At 34.3% G+C, this 20,666-nt stretch overlaps 1 protein-coding gene across 2 annotated transcripts in view; it reads left to right on the top strand.

Moving 5' to 3' along the window:
* The window catches only part of LOC148943741 (uncharacterized), a 157,613-nt gene that overhangs the window by 4,550 nt on the left and 132,397 nt on the right, over positions 1-20,666 (top strand). For both annotated transcript variants that reach the window (XM_089100904.1, XM_089100903.1), the window contains exon 2: positions 1,726-1,794. In XM_089100904.1, the coding sequence (XP_088957030.1) occupies positions 1,726-1,794 (69 nt within the window). The remainder of the gene's footprint in view (positions 1-1,725; positions 1,795-20,666) is intronic.

Genomic DNA, 20,666 nt, shown 5'->3' with positions numbered 1-20,666 from the left:
CCTCGTCTAATACTGATAAAGTCAATCATCTTTTTTGTTCTGCCGTGTGTTTAAAATGTCTTTTCTCGACAAACCATATATTTGTTGCTGATAGGTTGTAGGTTATGCAGCAATTTAGCTACCGTTCACCAATATCATTCAGCGTATCCATCCTTACGGGTCCAACAGCTATACCGTACAGACCAGAGCTGTTATCAATAATGAAGTTACGATCTTCTAGGGATAAGAATAAGTTGTTTGGGGGCGTGGTGAAGATCTCAGAGGACAATAATGCATAGAAGTCGTCCTTTTCTTCATCATCGGTATCTTTTACTGGTGCAAAGCCGGTAAGAATAGACAAATTCCCGTGTTTGTCGTCAATTCTGATTCTCATTAGACGTAATGAGCTAAGTGTGAATAGCAGTAGAAATTTCTGATCAAAGCTATTAAGAACAACGCCGACTCCTCATCTTCTTTGTGTTCTGCCTGAGCAGTTTCCGTCTTTTTCATATGTCTTCTTCGCCACTTCCCGTGAGGTGAGTTTATGTTATTCCTACAACTGTCACGTTATATCTTTTGAATTCTTTCGCCAAGAGAAGCTTTAAACCAGATTGGTTCAGTGTCAATGCATTTCAGTTGGCAACATTTATGTCACCTTGTTCAGCGATGTTCAAAGGGTACGTCCTTGGGCAAGCCTAGGTCCAATTGGGGAAATAGTGGAGGATGTATCCAAGAATGTAGTTGTTGTTCCTTTCGTAGCAATAAATTTCTGCTGATGACCACTGGTGTATGTGGTTGAAATACCCAGATTTTTGGTATTTGTTTTCACTGTCTAATAAAAATTCTTATCCCCAAATGAAATTTTATTTGTTCGAAATATATATATATATATATATATATATATATATATATATATATATATATATATATATATATATATATATATATATATATATATATATATATATATATATATATATATATATATATATATATATATATATATATATATATATATATATATATATATATATATATATATATATATATATATATATATATATATATATATATATATTTTTTTTTTTTTTATATATATATATATATATATATATATATATATATATATATATATATATATATATATATATATATATATATATATATATATATATATATATATATATATATATATATATATATATATATATATATACAGGTTGTCACATCGTCACATCATCCCCAAAGGTATTCCTCTTGGAATTCTCAAATACGCTGAATCTAATATTCAAAATTGATGCCCCTTCCTACGATAGGCCTAGGAGGGGCCTATCAAATCAAAATTAAGCCTAGACCTAGGAGGCCTAGGAGGGGCATCAATCAAAATTGATACCACTTGTTGAAAATGTATCAAATTTTTGAGACTCGTAATTTTGATTGGCAATTTTTAACTTAATAGACTATTAGATTTAGATTTAGGATAAAAAGGTAATTAATTTAGTTTATTTACTGTTCTCAAAGTTTGCTTTTTAGAGTTTTGATCATTGTTGGGCCGAGTCACTTCATACCGACAGCTATTCAGTACCATGAATTATTTGATTAGTCCAACCTGTTATACTATCTGTTGTTACTAGCGGTAGCTGTAAGCATATATAAAACTCATCAGTTTTTAACAGAGTATGAGGCTTATATACCATTTTATTCAGGCTATATTCTGCATTTAAACTAAATAATTTTTATTTTTAGGATGATCCTAAATTGCTGAATGATGGACTGGTATCTTCTTCTGATAAATACGGTTGCAGTTGGTGTTCGGTATTATCTTTTTCTGATCTAATTTCAAACTTTATTTTACCTGGTAAAAAAAGAATTTTTTTTTTATTTTAAAAAAAGGCAAAAATAAAAACCAAGTTAAAGTGACCTCTATTGCCACTAAAAGTTATGAAAATAATTCATTATTGGTAGCTATGGGTAGTGTCTCGGTAGCGAGGCCAACTAAATTAGCTGTTAGGAGACCAAAAAACCAACAAAGAGAAAAATCTCTAAAAAAAAAAAAAAAAAAAAAAAAAAAAAAAACCAGACTATTGCCCGTGGAGAGAAAAGAAAACAAAAGAAAAAAAAAACCCCGCATATTTAGCCTTTAAACAAAAAAGGCGTATACACCACGAAACACACAAAAAAAAACAAGGAAAAACTAAAAACCACTAAAACCACCACCACAAAAAAAAAAAAATATAAAATCGGCGCAAACTAATCCACGTAGGGAAAAGATGGTAATATAGAGTTACTTCAGTGAGGACACCAGAGTAACTGAGGAAAAATATAAAAACTGTAAATTACTTTAATTATTCAGTTGCGAAATAATCCTTTTGTTAGCTATTACTGAAGCAAATCGTTTTGGTCTAACAGGTAAAATAGTCCCCTGGTGATTATTTAAAATCTTTACTCCCTTATTGACAATTGATTCACTCTTTAGAAGGTTATCATAAATTGGATCAATATTTAAATTACCCGTGTCCCTATTTATGGAAAGGTTAGAAAACATGTGTTTTTTAATTTCTATGGCTTCCCTGGCCCATTGGGTGTACCCCTTATCATTAGAAATAGCCATGGCTTCATCAAATTTTACAAAAAGATCTGGTTGAAGCCAAATATGCTCTGCTAAAGCTGAAACGAAAGTTTCTGGAGGCTTGCTTAATTGTAGGGTTTTTTCCATTGAATTACGGTGTTCAATAAACCTTTCAACAAATTGTTGGTGAGTCCTACCAATATAGAACTTCCCACAAGAACACGGAATTTTATACACCCCACTTACTAAATTTCCCCGAGTTAAATCCTTACCAGAACTAAAAAAACTACCCATTGGCCTCAGCGATTGGAAACATGTATCAATACCAAATTTACGTAAAACCCGTGAAAGTTTCTCCCCCAAACCAGGTACATATGGTAATGAAATGAAGCTTTTTGATACAACTAAATCTAAAGACTGAGAAACCTCAATAAACCTACTACTATGTTTGGACCGTCTATTTTCAATTATTTTATCAATGAACTTAATTGGATAACTATTACAAAATAAAATATCCCTCAAGTATAACAATTCCGAATCCAGAAATTCCTGGGAACAGATTTTAAAGGCTCTATCCACTAGTGAAATTACAACCCCCTTTTCACCGACATAGGGTGGCAAGAATGAAAATTTAAATACCTATCATTGTGCGTAGGTTTTCTGTAAATCGAGAAAAGTAAATGGAAATCCCTTTTAATTAATAAAATATCCAGAAAAGGTAATTTATTATTATCCTCAAATTCAACTGTAAATTTAATATTATTATCAAAACTATTTAAATGCTTACAAAAAAGGTCTAAGGAGTCCAACCCATGTTTCCAAACGCATAACACATCATCCATGAACCTACCCCCGAAACAAGGGGAGATTCCAAAACTGTTTATAGCGGAGGTTTCAATAGCATCTATGAATAGATTTGCCAAAAAAGGAGAAAGAGAAGCCCCCAAAGGTAACCCAAAAATTTGTCTATAAAACTCCCCTCGAAAACCAAAATAAAAAGAAAATTCATTTACCAGAATAATTAGTCTCATAATGACATCAATATCCAAACTAGCTAACGTCACATCCTGTATTAAATCAAAGTGTTTTTCTAATTTACTTTTTAAAATATCCTCGCACCTTTTTAAATCACAATTTGAATACATGGACACAACATCCAAACTGCAAAGAATTGAACTCTCCTCCAGCTTGAACTTGCGCAATTTATTAGTAAGATCAGTCGAATTTTTTAAATATGATTTTTGTGTTCCCAAAAGTGGACGCAAAGCTACTGACAACCATTTTCCTAATTTTGAAACAGGTGACAGAAAAGTTGACACAATGGGGCGGAGGTGGGATCAAGTCTTATGAATCTTAGGTAGACCATAGATCTTGGGTGCCGAACAACCCCTAGGATAATATTTGTTATGAAACTGTGGGGTAATATGAAAATTATTTTTCATTGACTCTAATTCTAATTGCAGAAGGAATAGTGATTCCGAAATCTTTAAAATATGCACCCATTTTGGACTGAAAATGAAAGTTAAAAATAAATTAAGCCTAATAGCTTTAAATCACGTAGTTTATAACAAAATCGAGACGTTTTCAACTGTCTAAGGACTTAATTCTGTTGAAAATTTTTAAGAAATGACCTTCCATCTGATATTTTTATACGAATTAAGGAAATGGCCATTAGATCTTTCGCCATGATTTCATTTGTCCAAGTTCTTTGGTGACAAGTTTCATAAACTTTTGTTTGGGATTCCAAGATTCAGATGTTTTTTATCCTCGTCTTGTCTGGATCCAGCAATTAGAATTTGTCTTCTAAGCCTCTTAATATTCAACAGGAAGCCGTTTTGTTGAAAGGTTCAAAGTTCTGTTTCCAACACCAGTCTCCTATTCAAAAATAATTTCAAAGGTGGAGTCAGGAATTATGGTTTATGATAAGTTGATACCCTCAAGAACTCAGACTGAGATCGTAAGAAAACTAAACACATTTAATATGAACTTCATTGTGAAAGACTTTTCACAAAAAAAATGACATTAAAATCCTTTCTGATTTGAAAAAATATAAATTCCTTACTATAACCAGAGCCGATAAGGGAAACACGATAGTAGTTATGAACACTGAAGATTATAATAATCAAATGAAATCCATTATTTTGAACACTATTACATACAAAAAACTTGATTTTGATCCTACAGATAAATATGTAAAATCAACAAGAAGGGAATTAGAGTTAATGAAAAATAATTTTCACATTACCCCACAGTTTTATAACAAATATTATCCTAGGGGTTGTTCGGCACCCAAGATCTATGGTCTACCTAAAATTCATAAGACTGGATCCCCCCTCCGCCCTATTGTGTCAACTTTTCTGTCACCTGTTTCAAAATTAGGAAAATGGTTGTCGGTAGCTTTGGGTCGACTTTTGGGAACACAAAAATCATATTTAAAAAATTCGACTGATCTTACTAATAAAGTGCGCACTGTCACGCTGGAGAAGAGTTCAATTCTTTGCAGTTTTGATTTTGTGTCCATTTATTCAAATTGTGATTTAAAAAGGTGCGAGGATATTTTAAAAAGTAAATAAGAAAAACACTTTGATTTAATACAGGATGTGACGTTAGCCAGTTTGGATATTGATGTCATTATGAAACTAATTATGCTGGTAAATGAATTTTCTTTTTATTTTGGTTTTCGAGGGGAGTTTTATAGACAAATTTTTGGGTTACCTATGGGGGCTTCTCTTTTTCCTTTATTGGCAAATCTATTCATAGATGCTATTGAAACCTCCGCTATAAACAGTTTTGGAATCTCCCCTTGTTTCGGGGGTAGGTTCATGGATGATGTGTTATGCGTTTGGAAACATGGGTTGGACTCCTTAGACCTTTTTTGTAAGCATTTAAATAGTTTTGATAATAATATTAAATTTACAGTTGAATTTGAGGATAATAATAAATTACCTTTTCTGGATATTTTATTAATTAAAAGGGATTTCCATTTACTTTTCTCGATTTACAGAAAACCTACGCACAATGATAGGTATTTAAATTTTCATTCTTGCCACCCTATGTCGGTGAAAAGGGGGTTGTAATTTCACTAGTGGATAGAGCCTTTAAAATCTGTTCCCAGGAATTTCTGGATTCGGAATTGTTATACTTGAGGGATATTTTATTTTGTAATAGTTATCCAATTAAGTTCATTGATAAAATAATTGAAAATAGACGGGCCAAACATAGTAGTAGGGTTATTGAGGTTTTTCAGTCTTTAGATTTAGTTGTATCAAAAAGCTTCATTTCATAACCATATGTACCTGGTTTGGGGGAGAAACTTTCACGGGTTTTACGTAAATTTGGTATTGATACATGTTTCCAATCGCTGAGGCCAATGAGTAGTTTTTTTAGTTCTGGTAAGGATTTAACTCGGGGAAATTTAGTAAGTGGGGTGTATAAAATTCCGTGTTCTTGTGGGAAGTTCTATATTGGTAGGACTCACCAACAATTTGTTGAAAGGTTTATTGAACACCGTAATTCAATAGAAAAAACCCTACAATTAAGCAAGCCTCCAGAAACTTTCGTTTCAGCTTTAGCAGAGCATATTTGGCTTCAACCAGATCATTTGGTAAAATTTGATGAAGCCTTGGCTATTTCTAATGATAAGGGTTACACCCAATGGGCCAGGGAAGCCATAGAAATTAAAAAACATATGTTTGCTAACCTTTCCATAAATAGGGACACGGGTAATTTAAATATTGACCCAATTTATGATAACCTTCTAAAGAGTGAATCAATTGTCAGTAAGGGAGTAAAGATTTTAAATAATCACCAGGGGACTATTTTACCTGTTAGACCAAAACGATTTTCTTAAGTAATAGCTAAAAAAATGATTATTTCGCAACTTAATAATTAAAGCAATTTAGAATTTTTTTATTTTTCTTCAGTTACTCTGATGTCCTCACTGAAGTACCAATATTTTCGCATCTTTTCCCTTTGTGGATCAGTTTGGTGAGATTTTACATTTTTGTTTTTGTTTTTTTTTGGTGGTGGTTTTATTGGGTTTTAGTTTTATCTTGTTTTTTTTTGGTTATTTCGTTCTGTAGAAGCCTTGTTTGTATAAAGGCAAAATATCCGCGGTGTTTTGTTTCTGTTGTTTTTCTTTTATCTCCACTGGCCACAGTCTCGTTTGTTTTGTTTTTTTTAGAGATTTTTCTCTTTGTTGTTTTTTTGTCATGGCTGGCCGGTTCGACTTAAGATCTTTCGTTAGGAGACCAATAGCCTGCTGATTGTTAGAGAGGGAGAATGATATCAATTATTGATTATAGTTTAATATTTCTAAGTATAAAATGACAATAGAACTCGACTAAAGGGTTACCGAAAAAAAAGACCGTGGAAAGTCACTTTAATTGACATATACTGATGCTTATTCCTTAAAAATTTGACAGCTTTTTATTTTTAAAGTAAAAAAAAGTGAAAATATCGACAACGCATTTTGTTTTCAGTAAAGCACAAATTATGTGCTGGTCTTGAGAAGGCATGGGGCTTATCAGCCCTTCTAATGATAATTTTTGATCATTTTGAATTTGACTGGGCGATTTACTGTAATTTCTGTTTGTTTTGAGTCTCATTTATCTATTGATGGATATTTGTGGTAGTTATATGCTTGAAAGATTATTTGACTTTATTTTTGTTCATTTTTGGCTTAATGGAGACCTTAACTTGTCTTTGTAAAACTGCTTTTGTGGGAAAAGTTTATCAAATTAATCTTTTTTTGTTTTTTTTATTAATATGGTTTTTTTCACGGAGAAAATAATATTTTGTATCTTTTTCTTTTGTTTTTTTCTACAAGAATTGTAATTTGGGTGCTATTTCTATGTTGGAGAAACTTTTCTAACGATTTTTTATCCCGACACAAACAGTATTTCTACATTTATTTTTATACCTTCTGAAGCCAACCTAAAAAATTAAACTTAATATTATTCCCAAAAGAATCTATCTACTCTCTTTGACAACCTTTATATATGTAAACTCTTCTATATATTAAAAGCTTCAGTAGCTCTAAAAGCTTCAACTTAGTACCACCACTCGTTCTCGATATATTACTAAGGTGTCTTATTGGCAACTATAAAAGCAATACCTTTTGATTTAATTTAAAGCAACATTTAGTTTTAAAGCACAATAGCCCGATTGCATAATTATAGGATGTTGACATGCCCGATATTTCTAGAGACATAGTTGTTTGACCGTTCTACTATGCTGAATAAAAAAGCTGTCTCAAAATTTGACAGTATGTATTTTGAAAATTAATAGGCTCGAGAGAAGGGCTAGGCTGCTTACCCATAAATCTCTTATATTCTTAAAAGAGAACCAGAACTTTTAATTTTGAATCCAGTTAGCTCATTTAACAGTTTCAATGCTATTTTTAGTTATTATAGAGAGCTGATTCCTATGAAATTGCTTAGATGTCTTTTTGAAAACCTGTAGGCATATAGTTTTTTCGTTTAATTGGAATTCTTTCTACACGATCTCTAAAAGTTTCACCTTAATACTCTGTCATCCTTAGTTACAGTAATTGCAGTGGTAGCATTAAAAGTATGCACATAGTGCCTTCTGGCTAGGTCAAATCCAACACAACTTACCCTCAAGGGTCTAACAAATAATACAAGTTGTTCTTCAGATATTGCTTAATCACCTTTTTGAAAGTCCACATGCTCATATTTCGTTTTGATTTAATTCCACATCCGTATAAGTGTTTCTTAAAAGCTTCACCTTAATACCCTTAGCTTGCGCAATAGCAATAGTTGTAGCAAGATTAGTAGCAGTATACATATAGCACCTTTGGTTTCTTCATCAACCCCTTCAACAAATGCTGAAAGTTTCAGCTGAATACCATCAACTGTTTCTGAAGTGGCCTGATTTCTTATGTGTCCGCTCAACAGCCTGTTTGGGCATAGCGTATTTTGAATTAGTTCCAAAAAGTTTCTATACATCCCAAACTTTTTACTTTAATACCCTTAGTTTTAATAGCAGTAGTGCTCTTAGCCTTACAAGTATTTGCAATAGAACTAGTATTAGTAGTTGTAAAAGTAACAGTAGTATTAGCAGTAGTTTCCACATATTGTCTTTTGGTGAGATGAAAGTTCAAACTTAATGCCCGAATAAATTCTTGAGATACACTATTTTTACCATCTGCATGCACAAAGCGTCTTTTGATTGAGTTCAAATTTCCCCTAAATATTTTGAAGGGAGTATTCTGGTAGCAGTAAAGGTTGTAGTTGTAGTATTATTGGTAACATGGATCTATTGTCTTTTGATCATTTCCTTACCATTTCCTGAATTTTCCAAGTCAATATTCTCAGTTATTTCTGGGTCACGCCGGTTTGACAATCTGTATACACATAACGTGTTTTGATTTAGTTCAATACTCTCCTCAACATTCTCGGAAAGGCTCATCTGAATGCACTTCGTCTTCATGGAAAGTAAAGTTCAAACAAGCATACCTTTCTCAATAACATATACTATGTGTAAACAATGAATGAATTGCCTAACTTACAGCCCTTGTCCTAAGGACTGTCGGTAAGTTTACATCCCCAAATAATTAATTACTGAACCTTTTAACAACGCAGAACAAAATTGTTCTCTTAAAACTTTGATCAGATGTGTTTTGGGGAATGATAGCCAGGGGGGGCGATTGTCCTCCATTAACTTTCAACAAAATTGTTCTCTTAAAACTTTGATCAGATGTGTTTTGGGGAATGATAGCCAGGGGGGGGGATTGTCCTCCATTAACTTTCAACTCTATGCGCAATAATCTCTGTTCGTTTTATGTCTTAATGTTTTTCCTTACTTTCAGTTGATTTTTTTTCCATTTAATTTCTGCTCGTTTTTAAAATTATGCCATTATAACCATTATATTATAACTAGACCCCGGCGCCGCGCCGATAAGGGAAAACCGGCGGCGGCTGGGCATAATTTATAACCCTTGCCCATGGACTCTGGGGAATTGTGTCCCCCCTAAGGACCTTGTTATATGGCTATCTCATAATTTCAATTCTATGCGTTCCGGGAAAAAAGGATGTTGGGAGGGGGGAACTTGTTGCTCTCCATCATGTTTGACTCTTAAAAGAAAACTAGAACTCTACATTTCCAATCAAATGAGCCTCTTCTCTAATTTATACGACCACTCTTTTCATAAACACCTTATAAGCCCTCGGGGCATAACCTATAACCTTTACGTTTTCGGTTATGGGGTGGTTGTCATCCTCAAAGACATAAATTTTAGACCTTTCAACCATGCTGAACAAAAAGACTATCTTGAAATTTTGATTACTAAAAGTAAAGAGCAACTTTAAAACTTAAAATGAAAAGAAATCATTCTGTATATGAAATGGGCTGTACCCTCCCCACCGCCTCGCTCTTTACGCTAAGGTTTGACTCTTTCTCACAACTTCATTTTTTTAAAAAATAAAAAATTTAGCGTAAAGAGCAAGGTGTTGAGGTGGGGACAGCCACTTTCATATACGGAATTATTTATGTTCATTTTAAATTTTAATGTTACTCCTTAATTTTAGTTAACAAAAACATGTCTGTTATTATTTAATAAGAGGCAGTGCAATGGCGCTGCCTAAATAAAGAATGGTATTGGCACAATGTATTATTATTTTTTCTTGGTCTTAGACCAGGGCCCTTTGTATCGAAGGAGTTGTCGTGGAAATTTTGAAAAGGGCTCATTCCATTGGAAATTGGAGTGACTAGTGCCCTTTTTAATAGTCAAAAGTGATTAGAGGGCATCTAGCCCCCTCCCCTCCCACCCATCAATCCCCCAAACACATCCACTCATAATTTTGAGATAGTTATTTAGTTCAGCGTAGTTGATTTCCCAATAGAAAATATGGTTTTGAGGAGGTCACTTCCCCACAACCCTCAGGGCAAGGGTTTTAAATTATGCCCTGAGGGCCTATAAGAACGATTTTGGCACCATGTATTATTTATTATTTTTTTTCCCCTTTAGACCAGGGCACTTCGTATCGAAGAAGTTGTCGTAGAAACTTCGAAAAGAGCTCATACAATTGGAAATTGGAGTGGCTTGTGCCCTTTTTAATAGTCGAAAGTGATTGGAAGGCAAATAACACCCCTTCCACGCCCACTGTTTCCCGAAACACACCCAATCAAAATTTTGATATATACATTTTTTTCAGCGTAGTTGATTTTCAGATAGAAAATATGTTTTTGAGGGGGGTTTAATCGTCAAAAGGGATTGGAAGGCAAATAACACCCCTTCCACGCCCACTATTTCTCGAAACACATCCAATCAAAGCTTTCAGATAGTCATTTTGTTCAGCATAGTTGATTTCTAGATAGAAATTATGTTTTTGAGGAGGACTATGCCCTACAGCCCTCAGGGCAAGGGTTGTAAGTTATACCCTGGGGGCATATAAGGTTTTTATAGAAAGCGTTGTCGTAGAAACTTCAAAAAAGGATCATTCGATCTGAAATTCAAAGGGCTTGTGCCCTTTTTAGTATTCGAAAGTGATTGGAAGGCAAATAACACCCCTTCCACGCCCACTGTTTCCCGAAACACACCCAATCAAAATTTTAAGACATACATTTTTTTCAGCGTAGTTGATTTTCACATAGAAAATATGTTTTTGAGGGGGTCATACCCCCACAACCCTCAGGGCAAGGGTTTTAAGTTATGCCTGGGGGCAGATAAGGACGATTTTGCCAAAATGTATTACTTATTATTCTTTTGTTTTAGACCAGGGCACTTTGTATCAAAGAAGTTGTCGTAGAAACTTCAAAAAGGGCTCATTCAATTAGAAATTGGAGTGGCTTGTTCCCTTTTTAATAGTCAAAAGTGATTGGAAGGCAAATAACACTCCTTCTACAGCCACTACTTCCCAAACACACCCAGTCACAATTTTGAGATGGACATTTTGCTCAGCGTAGTAGATTTCCAGATAGATAATATGTTTTTGAGGGGGTTACTCACCCACAACCCTCACGGCAAGGGTTTTAATTTATGCCCTTGGGGCATATAAGAACGATGTTGGCACAATGTATTATTTGTATTTTTTTTTCCTTTAGACCAGGGAACTTCGTATCGAAGAAGTTGCCGTAGAAACTTCGAAAAGGGCTTATTCAATTCGAAATCGGAGTGGTTTGTGCCGTTTTTAATAGTCGAAAGTGATTGGAAGACAAATAACACCCTTTCCACGCCCACTATTTCCCGAAAAACAACCAATCAAAGTTTTGAGATAGATATTTTGATAAAGTGATTTGAGGGTAACTAACCCTTTCCCCTCTCACACCCACCTTTTTCCCAATCACATCCAATCCAAATTTTTATATAAACATTTTATTCAACGTAGTTGAAAGTTTTAGAAATTATGTCTTTAAGGATGTCAACCCCACCCCACCCTTACATCCATTAGGGCAAGGATCTTAAGTTAGGCCCTGAGGTCATATAAGGTTTTATAGAAAGTGATATTGTCGAAACTTCAAAAAGGGCTAATTAAATTGGAAATTGAAAGGGCTAGTGCCCTTTTAATAGTCGAGTTACTCGAATAGTCAAATTTGATAGTATAATAGTCGTGATTGAAGGGCGGTCAACCCCCCTCTCACGCCCACCATTTTCCCAAGCACATGAAATCAAAATTTTGAGATATCCATTTTGTTCAATGTACTCGAAAGTTCTGGAAATTAGGTCTTTTAGGATGACAGCCCCATCATATTCCTCAGTGCAAGGGTTGTAAGTTATGCCTTGGGGTATGTAAGGTTTATATAGAAAGTTGTTGTAGAAATTTCAAAAAGGGCTCATTGGATTAAAAATTGAAATTGCCCTTTTTAATAGTTGAAAGTGAGTGGAGAGTAAATAATTCCAATCTCACGTCCACCATTTCCCCAAACACATTCAATCAAGGTTTAGAGATAGCCATTTTGTTCAATGTCGTTGAAAGTTCTGGAAATTATGTATTTAAGGATGACAAACCCCCCCCCAGAGCCACCAGGGCCAGCTATGCCCTGGGGGCATATAAGGTTTTTATAGATAGAGTTGTCGTAAAAACTTAAAAAGGGGCTCATTCAATGAGAAATTGAGAGGGCTAGTGCCTTTTTTAATAGTTGAAACGGATTGGGGGGTAACTAACCCTCTCTCATGCCCACTGTTCCCCCAAATAGATCCAATGAAAATTTTTAGATAGCCATTTTGTTCAACGTTGTAGACAGTTCTGGAAGTTAGGTCCTTGAGGATGACACCCCCCCCTCAGCCCTCAGAGCAAGGGTTGTAAGTGACACCCTGGGGGCATATGAGGTTTTTATTGGAAGTGTTGTCATAGAAACTTCAAAAAGGCTCATTTGATTAGAAATTGAAAGGGCTAGTGCCTTTTTTAATAGTTGAAAGTGATTGGAGATGGACTAACGCCCCTCTCACGCTCACATTTTCCCAGACACATCCAATCAAAATTTTGAGATAGCCATTTTGTTTAACGTAGTTGAAAGTTCTCGAAATTAGGTCTTAGAAGATGACAACCACCCTCACAGTTCTTAGTGTAAGATTTATAATTTAGGCCCTGGGGACATTTAAGGTGTTTATAGAAAGCGTTGTCATGGGAACTCAAAAAGAGCCCATTCGATTGGAAATATATTTTTTTCAGTAAAGTGCAAATTATGCTCTGGCCTTGGGAAGGCATAGGGGTTTTAAGCATAATTTCTGTTAGTTCCTGCTCTATTTGAGTTTGACTCGGTTATTTATTGTAATTTCTATTCGTTTTGGGTTTCATTTATTTATCGATGCTGATTTGTGGTAGTTTCACACTTGGTAGATTATTTGATTTTATTTTTGCTAATTTTTTGTTTAATGGAGTTCTTTACTTTTCTTTGAAAAACTTACTTTCGGAAAAAGTTTTTTTTAACTAATTTTGAAAAACAGCGATACGCTTTGGGAGAAATTTGAAAATGGTAAAAAATTCGCCATGTAAGTATAACGCATTATAAAAACGTTTGACAAGAAATGATATACAGAAAAAAACTTTGACAAAAAAAGAAACCTGTGTTTTCGTTCGACAAAACTTTAAATATCAAATCTTTCTAGAAAAAACTTCGAACAAAACTTAATTTTCTGAACAAAACTGAAAGGTATAAAATGTCTTAAAAACGACTAAAGCCATTTAAAACTTCTCAAAAAATAAAAACAGTGAAAAACTTTGGAAAGAATTCCAAAACTGTTTCCGCTTGGAAAAAAATGAAAATGATGAAGTATTTCCATCCAAAAACAATACATTTGTGAACCTTCAAACAGAATTGAAAAATAGCAAAAACCCATTGACAAAAATTAGAAATATGTGGTACTGCTCAACATATAACTTAACGATTGAGAGAAAATTCCCATATAAGATAATACATCTTTAAACGTTACAACAAAATTTGAAACACAATGAAAAAAACTTTTGCGTAAAACTAGAAATTCCTGTTTTTGTTACACAATTTGAAATATAGTCAAATATTTACAGCAAAAATTGAAAAACTTCGAATACTACATAAATAATTTCAAACAGATAGAACCTCGAAAAATAATACAATTCCTATGGAAATTCACCTTAAAATTATAAAACAGCCAAAAACTTTGCTTAAAAATGAAAGTACAATTTTCCACTCGCTTCAATTTGAAAACAGTTTGAAGTTTGTTCACTTAAAAATTCATACAATTTTAGGACTAACGGAGAAATCGAAAAACTGTGAAAAATATCAACAAATAATTGGAGAACAGTGTTTTCATTCAACAAAAACTGGAAGTATGTGAAAAACCCACAGTGAAAAATCAAAGTTATTCGAATTTAACTAAAAAAGTTAAAAGAAGTATCACAGGCAGTAAAATAGAGCTGCCTAAGTAAAGAGCAGTGTGGGTATAATGTATTATTTATTTTGTGTGTGTTTTGTTTTATTGCTTTTTTTTTAGACCAGTGCACTTCATATCGTAGCACTTGTCATAAAAGGTTTGAAAATGACTAATTTGATATGAAATTGAAAGGGCTAGTGCCCTTTTTAATAGTCAAAAGTGATTGAAGAGCAGCTAGCCCCCCTCCCATGCCCACTATTTCCCCAAACACATTCAATAAAAATTTTGAGATACCCATTTTGTTCAACGTAGTTGGAATGTCTGGAAAATATGTCTTTGAGAATAGCAACCTCCCCCCCCGAGCCTTCAGGGCAAGAGTTGTATTCGATTGGAAATTGAAGGAGCTAGTGTCTATTTTAATAGTAAAAAGTGACCCGATAGCAAATAACCCCCCCCCCCCCAGACGATCTTATGCCCTCTTTAAGACCCAGAGTAATCAGAGGGTAGATACCCCTGCCCTACAAGCCTTGTATTTTCCTGGAATGTGTCTGATAGAAATTTTGAGATGGCCATTTGTTGTCGTTGAAACATCAAAAACAGCTCATTCGATTGGAAATTGAAAGGTAAAGTGTTTTTTTTTTAAATAGTCAAAAGTGATTGGAGGGCAACTATCCCGCTCCCACGACAATCATTTCCGCAAACACATCCAATCAAAATTTTGAGGTGTTCATTTTATTCAACGAAGTTGAAAGGTCCGTAGATTATGTATATGAGAATGAAAACACCCCTGCATGCCTCAGGGCAAGGGTTATAAGTTATGCCTTAGGAGTATATAAGGTTTGTATGGAAAGGGTGATCGTGTAAACTTCGGAAGGGGTTCACTGGATTGCTAATCAGAAGTTTTAGTGACCTTTTTGCGATTCAGAGTGATGGGAAGGTTGATACCCCTCCCCCTCACACTTTGTATTTTCTCAAAAAGTATCTTATAGAAATTTTGAGATGGCCATTTGTTATCGTAGAACACTTCGAAAAAGGCTCAATCAATTGGAAATTGAAAGGGTTAGTACCCTTTTTAATAGTCTACAGTGATTGGAAGGCAACTAAATCCCCTCCCACGCCCACCATTTTGCCAAATACATCAGATCAAAATCTTGAGACTGCCATTTTGTTCAAAATAAATGAAAGGTCCGGAAAAATGTCTTTCAGCCTGACAACCCCCCAAGAATTCTCAGGACAAGGGTTGTAAGTTATGCCCCTGGGGGTATACAAGGTATATATAGAAAGGGTGATCGTATAAACTTCAGAGGGGTCTTATTAGATTGGTAACTAGAAGTTACAATGCCCTTTTACAGCTTCAGAGTGACCGGAGGGTGAATACCCACTCCCACACCTCGTATTTTTCCGAAATGCTTGTGATAGAAATTTTGATATGGTCATTGGTTGTAGTAGAGACTTTAAAAAGGCTAATTCAATTGGAAATTGAAGGGCCTGGTACCTCTTTTAATAGTCAAAAGTGATTGAAGAGCAACTGACCCCCCTCACATGCCCACCATTTCCCCAAACACATCCAATCAAAATTGTGAGATATTCAGTTGGTTCAGGGTGGTTATAAGGTCCGGAATTTATGTATCTGAGGATGGCAGCCCTCTCTGCCAACCTCGCAGCCCTCAGAGCAAGGGTTTAAGTTATACCCTAGGGGTATGTAAGGTTAATATAGAAAGGGTGGCGACATAAACTTTGGAGGGGGTTCACTGGATTGATAATCAGAAGTTCTAGTACCCTTTTTAAGATTCAAAGTAATTAAAGGGTGGATATCCCCCCCACCTTGTAATTTCCCAAAATCAAATTTATAGAAACTTTGAGATGGACATTTGTTGTCATAGAAACTACAGAAAAGCCTCATTTGATTGGAATTGGAAAAGGTCTTTTTTAATAGGCAAAAATGTTTGGAAGGATCAGAGAGGCAAAATCTCGGTAAAGGGATCACAACTTGTCCGCCAGTTGTGCATTGAGGAAAAGGGCTATGTTTCAGGACTTCCCACAGGGAATCTTCCCCAAAGGATTCCTCCCCATCATAAAGGATCAAAATCTCTTTTGAGTTGATAGTACTAATCTCAGATTCCTTCCCAAGTTTTTCCACTCCAACCCAATATTCAATATCTCCCAACTTTTCCCCAACCCGTTGTGGGTCGTTCAACTCTATTTTGTAATCATCTGTTTTTATTCCCCATGGGTCTTGGCCCTCTTTGCACCCCCCCCCCCATATTATTTATGTTAGCTAGGCACAACCGATCCAACTTTTTAATTTTTACCCTATAATCCATTTGATTTATGTTAGCTAGGCCCAGCCCATCCAACTTTCATTTCTCGCCACTGCAGGCTGATTCTCTAAATTTTGTCTCTTTTTTGCACTTCTCTTTTCATCTCTACTTTTCTCAAACCTTCCAATGGCGCACATTAAATCATCATTAAATCTGAATTGGACTCCGGCGTTCACTATCTTCGACTGCATTTCTTTATTATAGTTCCATTTGGCATCTTTTTTCTCTCTTTTAGTCTTCTTTACTTTTACCGCAGAAACAAATATTTCGTCATTAAATGGGAACTGAACTCCGACATTTGGTTTTTCATATTGTATTAAAATTTCTCGAACTTTACGAGGAAAAGGGCGTTCAATAAATTTCGTTTCCTTTTTCTCTGGTACAGTCAGTGCTTTATTTTGGCAAAGCGTGTGGGACTCCAATAGAGATAATAAATTATCTTTTTTGTCTAATAAGTAGAATTATTTAGCTTTAGGCTGGAATGCCAGCAATCATCACCAAGGAATATGCCCTGACGTCATGCAGATAAAAGGGTTCATTTAGTAGTGAGAAGAGGATGCTAGATTAGAGAACACAATTTCATAAGAGAGAAAATAAGTAAGTTTAAAATTTGGAAGATTTTGTCCTGTGGATAGGGCTAAATGTACAATAGAGTTAGGAACAATTAAACGTCATTGGGCGGAATTATAAACATAAATCATCCATGAAAAAGTGAATTCAAGATGGTAAACTTTCTACTTGGTCAGCAATCTGGGTTCTCGAAGTACCCATGCTTTATATATATGTGGGACTGTCGAAACAGAGCCCGGCATTATGTAAGAAGAGCAGGCTTCATGAGAGCAGTTAGTATCTGGGGCGAGAAACAAAAAAACCTCTTGTTGACCGATAGAACATATTGATCTCACAGCTATCCATGAAGCTTGAACTAATGAAACAGTTCACACGCACTCTGGACAAACATGAGAGGTGATTCAACTACCTGTGACGAGCCTTTACTCAAATGACCATTGAAAAGCTCAATGCCGGAATTTTCGATGGCCCACAGATACGGCAACTCATAAAGGACAAAACACTCCAAAATTCCATGATAACGCTTGAGTTTGCTGCTTGGATACTGTTTTTATAGATGGTGAACAACTTCGTGAGGAACACAAAGGCACTTCTTGCTTTCACACAAAGAGAAACCTTTCTAGAAAACCTTAAGGCGATGACCGACGATCAGGGAGAAAGGTTCCATCAGAACATGCGCAGAATGAGAGAGGTACGATAGAAGGTGGGATGCAGTGATAATGGCAGACTACTGCTGGTTGCTAAAGAGAGACCACCCAGCAGCTGCTTACACACGGGAATCGAAGAAACACCGTAATTGGTAGAATTTCATGTCACGTAACACTCATTATTTCACTAATATTATGAGTTCTGCTCGTCAAATTTGATGGAGTAAATAAAAAAAACTTAAATTGGATACAGTGACTGTTATTTATTGAGAAAAACTGAAAGAATTGTCAGGGGTTTCTGAGCTAACGATCCACAGATATCTGTTTCTTTACGCCAAATTGATATGTTTGAAATTTCAGCAAAAAAAATCTGACCTGATTGAGAAAAAACAAGGTTATTTTCAGACTCAAGGTATCATAATTAGTCTAATTCAGCTGAAAAACACTGGACGATTTAAAAAAGCTAATTTTTGTTACCCAGTTTCATAGTTCTCATTGGAATAAATCCTTTTATTTAGGAAAAAGAAAAAATATTCAAAATGTATTCGTCTTTATTTGAACTGCTATTTAAAATTGTTCAATATTCCAGAAATATAGAGTATTAGAAAAACAAAAACAAAAGCAGGAGCAAAAGTTTAAAGAGTTATGTTGACCATTAAAAAGGGAAGAGTGTTACGTATTACTCAGGAATGAGTAAACAATTATTAATATAAAAAGAAAATGACCAAACATTTTGAAAGGAGGAAACTACAGCTATAAAAATTTTGCCTCTGACATTCAACCCTGAAATATTTTTACAGGTAATTTTTTTATTATTATTATTTATTGAAAACCTCTCTTCGTACAAAAAGAAAATGACGGAACACCGCAAAGAGTGAAAAGAAAAAAAACAAAAGGAAAATGTCACTATACAATTATGACGACGTAACTAGATTTGAAGAAGTCGGCTCCAAGAATGTCTTGAAATTTTCGGTTGTGTTTTTTTCATAAGTTTAGCAACGGCTGTTATATGACCTGCTTTGTCATGACTCTAATGTTAAAAATGTCATCAGCATAAGTGACTAAAGAAATATTAAGGGCAGAAAAAACGTATGACATTTCACATTGGTTTTGAGAATCGACTATTTAGGTATTGATATAACGAGGTCGCGCAATGGCACCTTGCCTCGCTCCTCTCTTAATTGGTACAGTTCTATCCAGTAGCCCAGTAATTTCGTCTTGCTTCAGGGGGATTTTTCACGTCTTCATCATAATTTAGTCATCATAATTTAGCTGTGTGATTTTGAAATAAGCGAATTATCTATCTAACTCGAAATCTATAATAATCTGATTATTCATATGTAATGGTCAACTTTATCAAATATTCAATAGCCCCTTAGTCCCTTCAATCTAAATTTATATCAGAGAAAAGCGAGATAGGAAGCTTTTCAGACAAGTACAGACAAACTTAGAACACAGGAACTACTGTGGTTAAAATACAGACGTCAGAGTAAAAAAATTACTAATTAGGAGTAAAATATAAATAGAAAAAGTAAAACAGATATGGGGTCTCTTTCTATTCGTAATGCTCGACAGTAGCACGAACTAATAATTGGAATTTGAATAGACCAGATTGATTTGAGTGTAAAATGTTGCTTGATTTAAAAATTCTCCTTTAAAAATTTCGTTTGAATCCTTAGAACCAATAAAATAATCGATAGCGAATCTTATTCTTCTCTCACATCTCAGCAGATTATCCACCTCCATGTAAATATTGTAGTTGGCATTGTTAGCTACTGAGGCTCTACCCAGAGCTACCAATAATCAATTAGCTTCGATCCATCTAGAAAAATATCAATTGATTTCAATCGTAATAATATTAAACATATATAGATCAAATTGACACAAATATAGATCAAATTGATATTATAATATCTATAATTCATGTGTTTGATATCAATTTAAATTTGTTTCACATAAAAACAGTATTTGTGTTTTATACAGTCTCCGATTTTTTTTTTTCAGAAGAGCTATTGAACTACTTGATGGTTTGGTCATACTTTACTATTTCAGTTACTTCATTATTTAAATTATTTTTAGAACCAATTATTTATGATTTGGAATGTTCAAGGGTCCTTGTGAAATTATTCTTTATAATGAATCACTTATAATGAATTCAATGATTGATTTAGGACATTTCTTTAGTGTTTAGCCAATGTTGGTCAATTTTATATTTCTTACTTTCAAAGTCAAGTAATAATATAAGAATATATTTGTTGCAAGTTAGGATAAAAGAAAAAAATTACTTTTGAGACGGATTTTTTTTCAGGAATATATTTCTTTGGAAGCGTGTAACTTATTTTATTGTTTATCATGCTTAAAAGATAAAAAATTTACGTATTTTCACTGAACGATTTCTTTCTACTTATTTCATTTACATCAAAACAATTATTTTCATCTAAAACAGGTTTGGTTTTTCCTTAGGATTTCCTTTTTATTTACATTGCATTATAGGCATAAACATGTAAATCAAAATCACTTCAAGGGTAAATACGCTTCATATACTTTGTTTGAAATGTGCTTATGAAGCACCTAGTTATGTTGAAGACCTCTGTTTGAGTGGTGGAGATGCTCTAAGATAAAAGGAAGCAGAGAAATAAGACTATTGCACTTTGATTTCTATCCACTCGTTGAAAATTTTATAGAAGAATCCAGACAGTGACAGTCCAGAAGATATTTTCCCGTTTACTGGCACTTAAAGTCCACTCTTCAGAGGTTTTTACCGG

The sequence above is a fragment of the Artemia sp. Qi Xiang Cuo genome, chromosome 15 (assembly GCF_049724085.1).
Source record: "Artemia sp. Qi Xiang Cuo chromosome 15, ASM4972408v1, whole genome shotgun sequence".
NCBI lineage: Eukaryota > Metazoa > Arthropoda > Branchiopoda > Anostraca > Artemiidae > Artemia > Artemia sp. Qi Xiang Cuo.
This window is presented reverse-complemented; position numbering and strand designations above follow the sequence as displayed.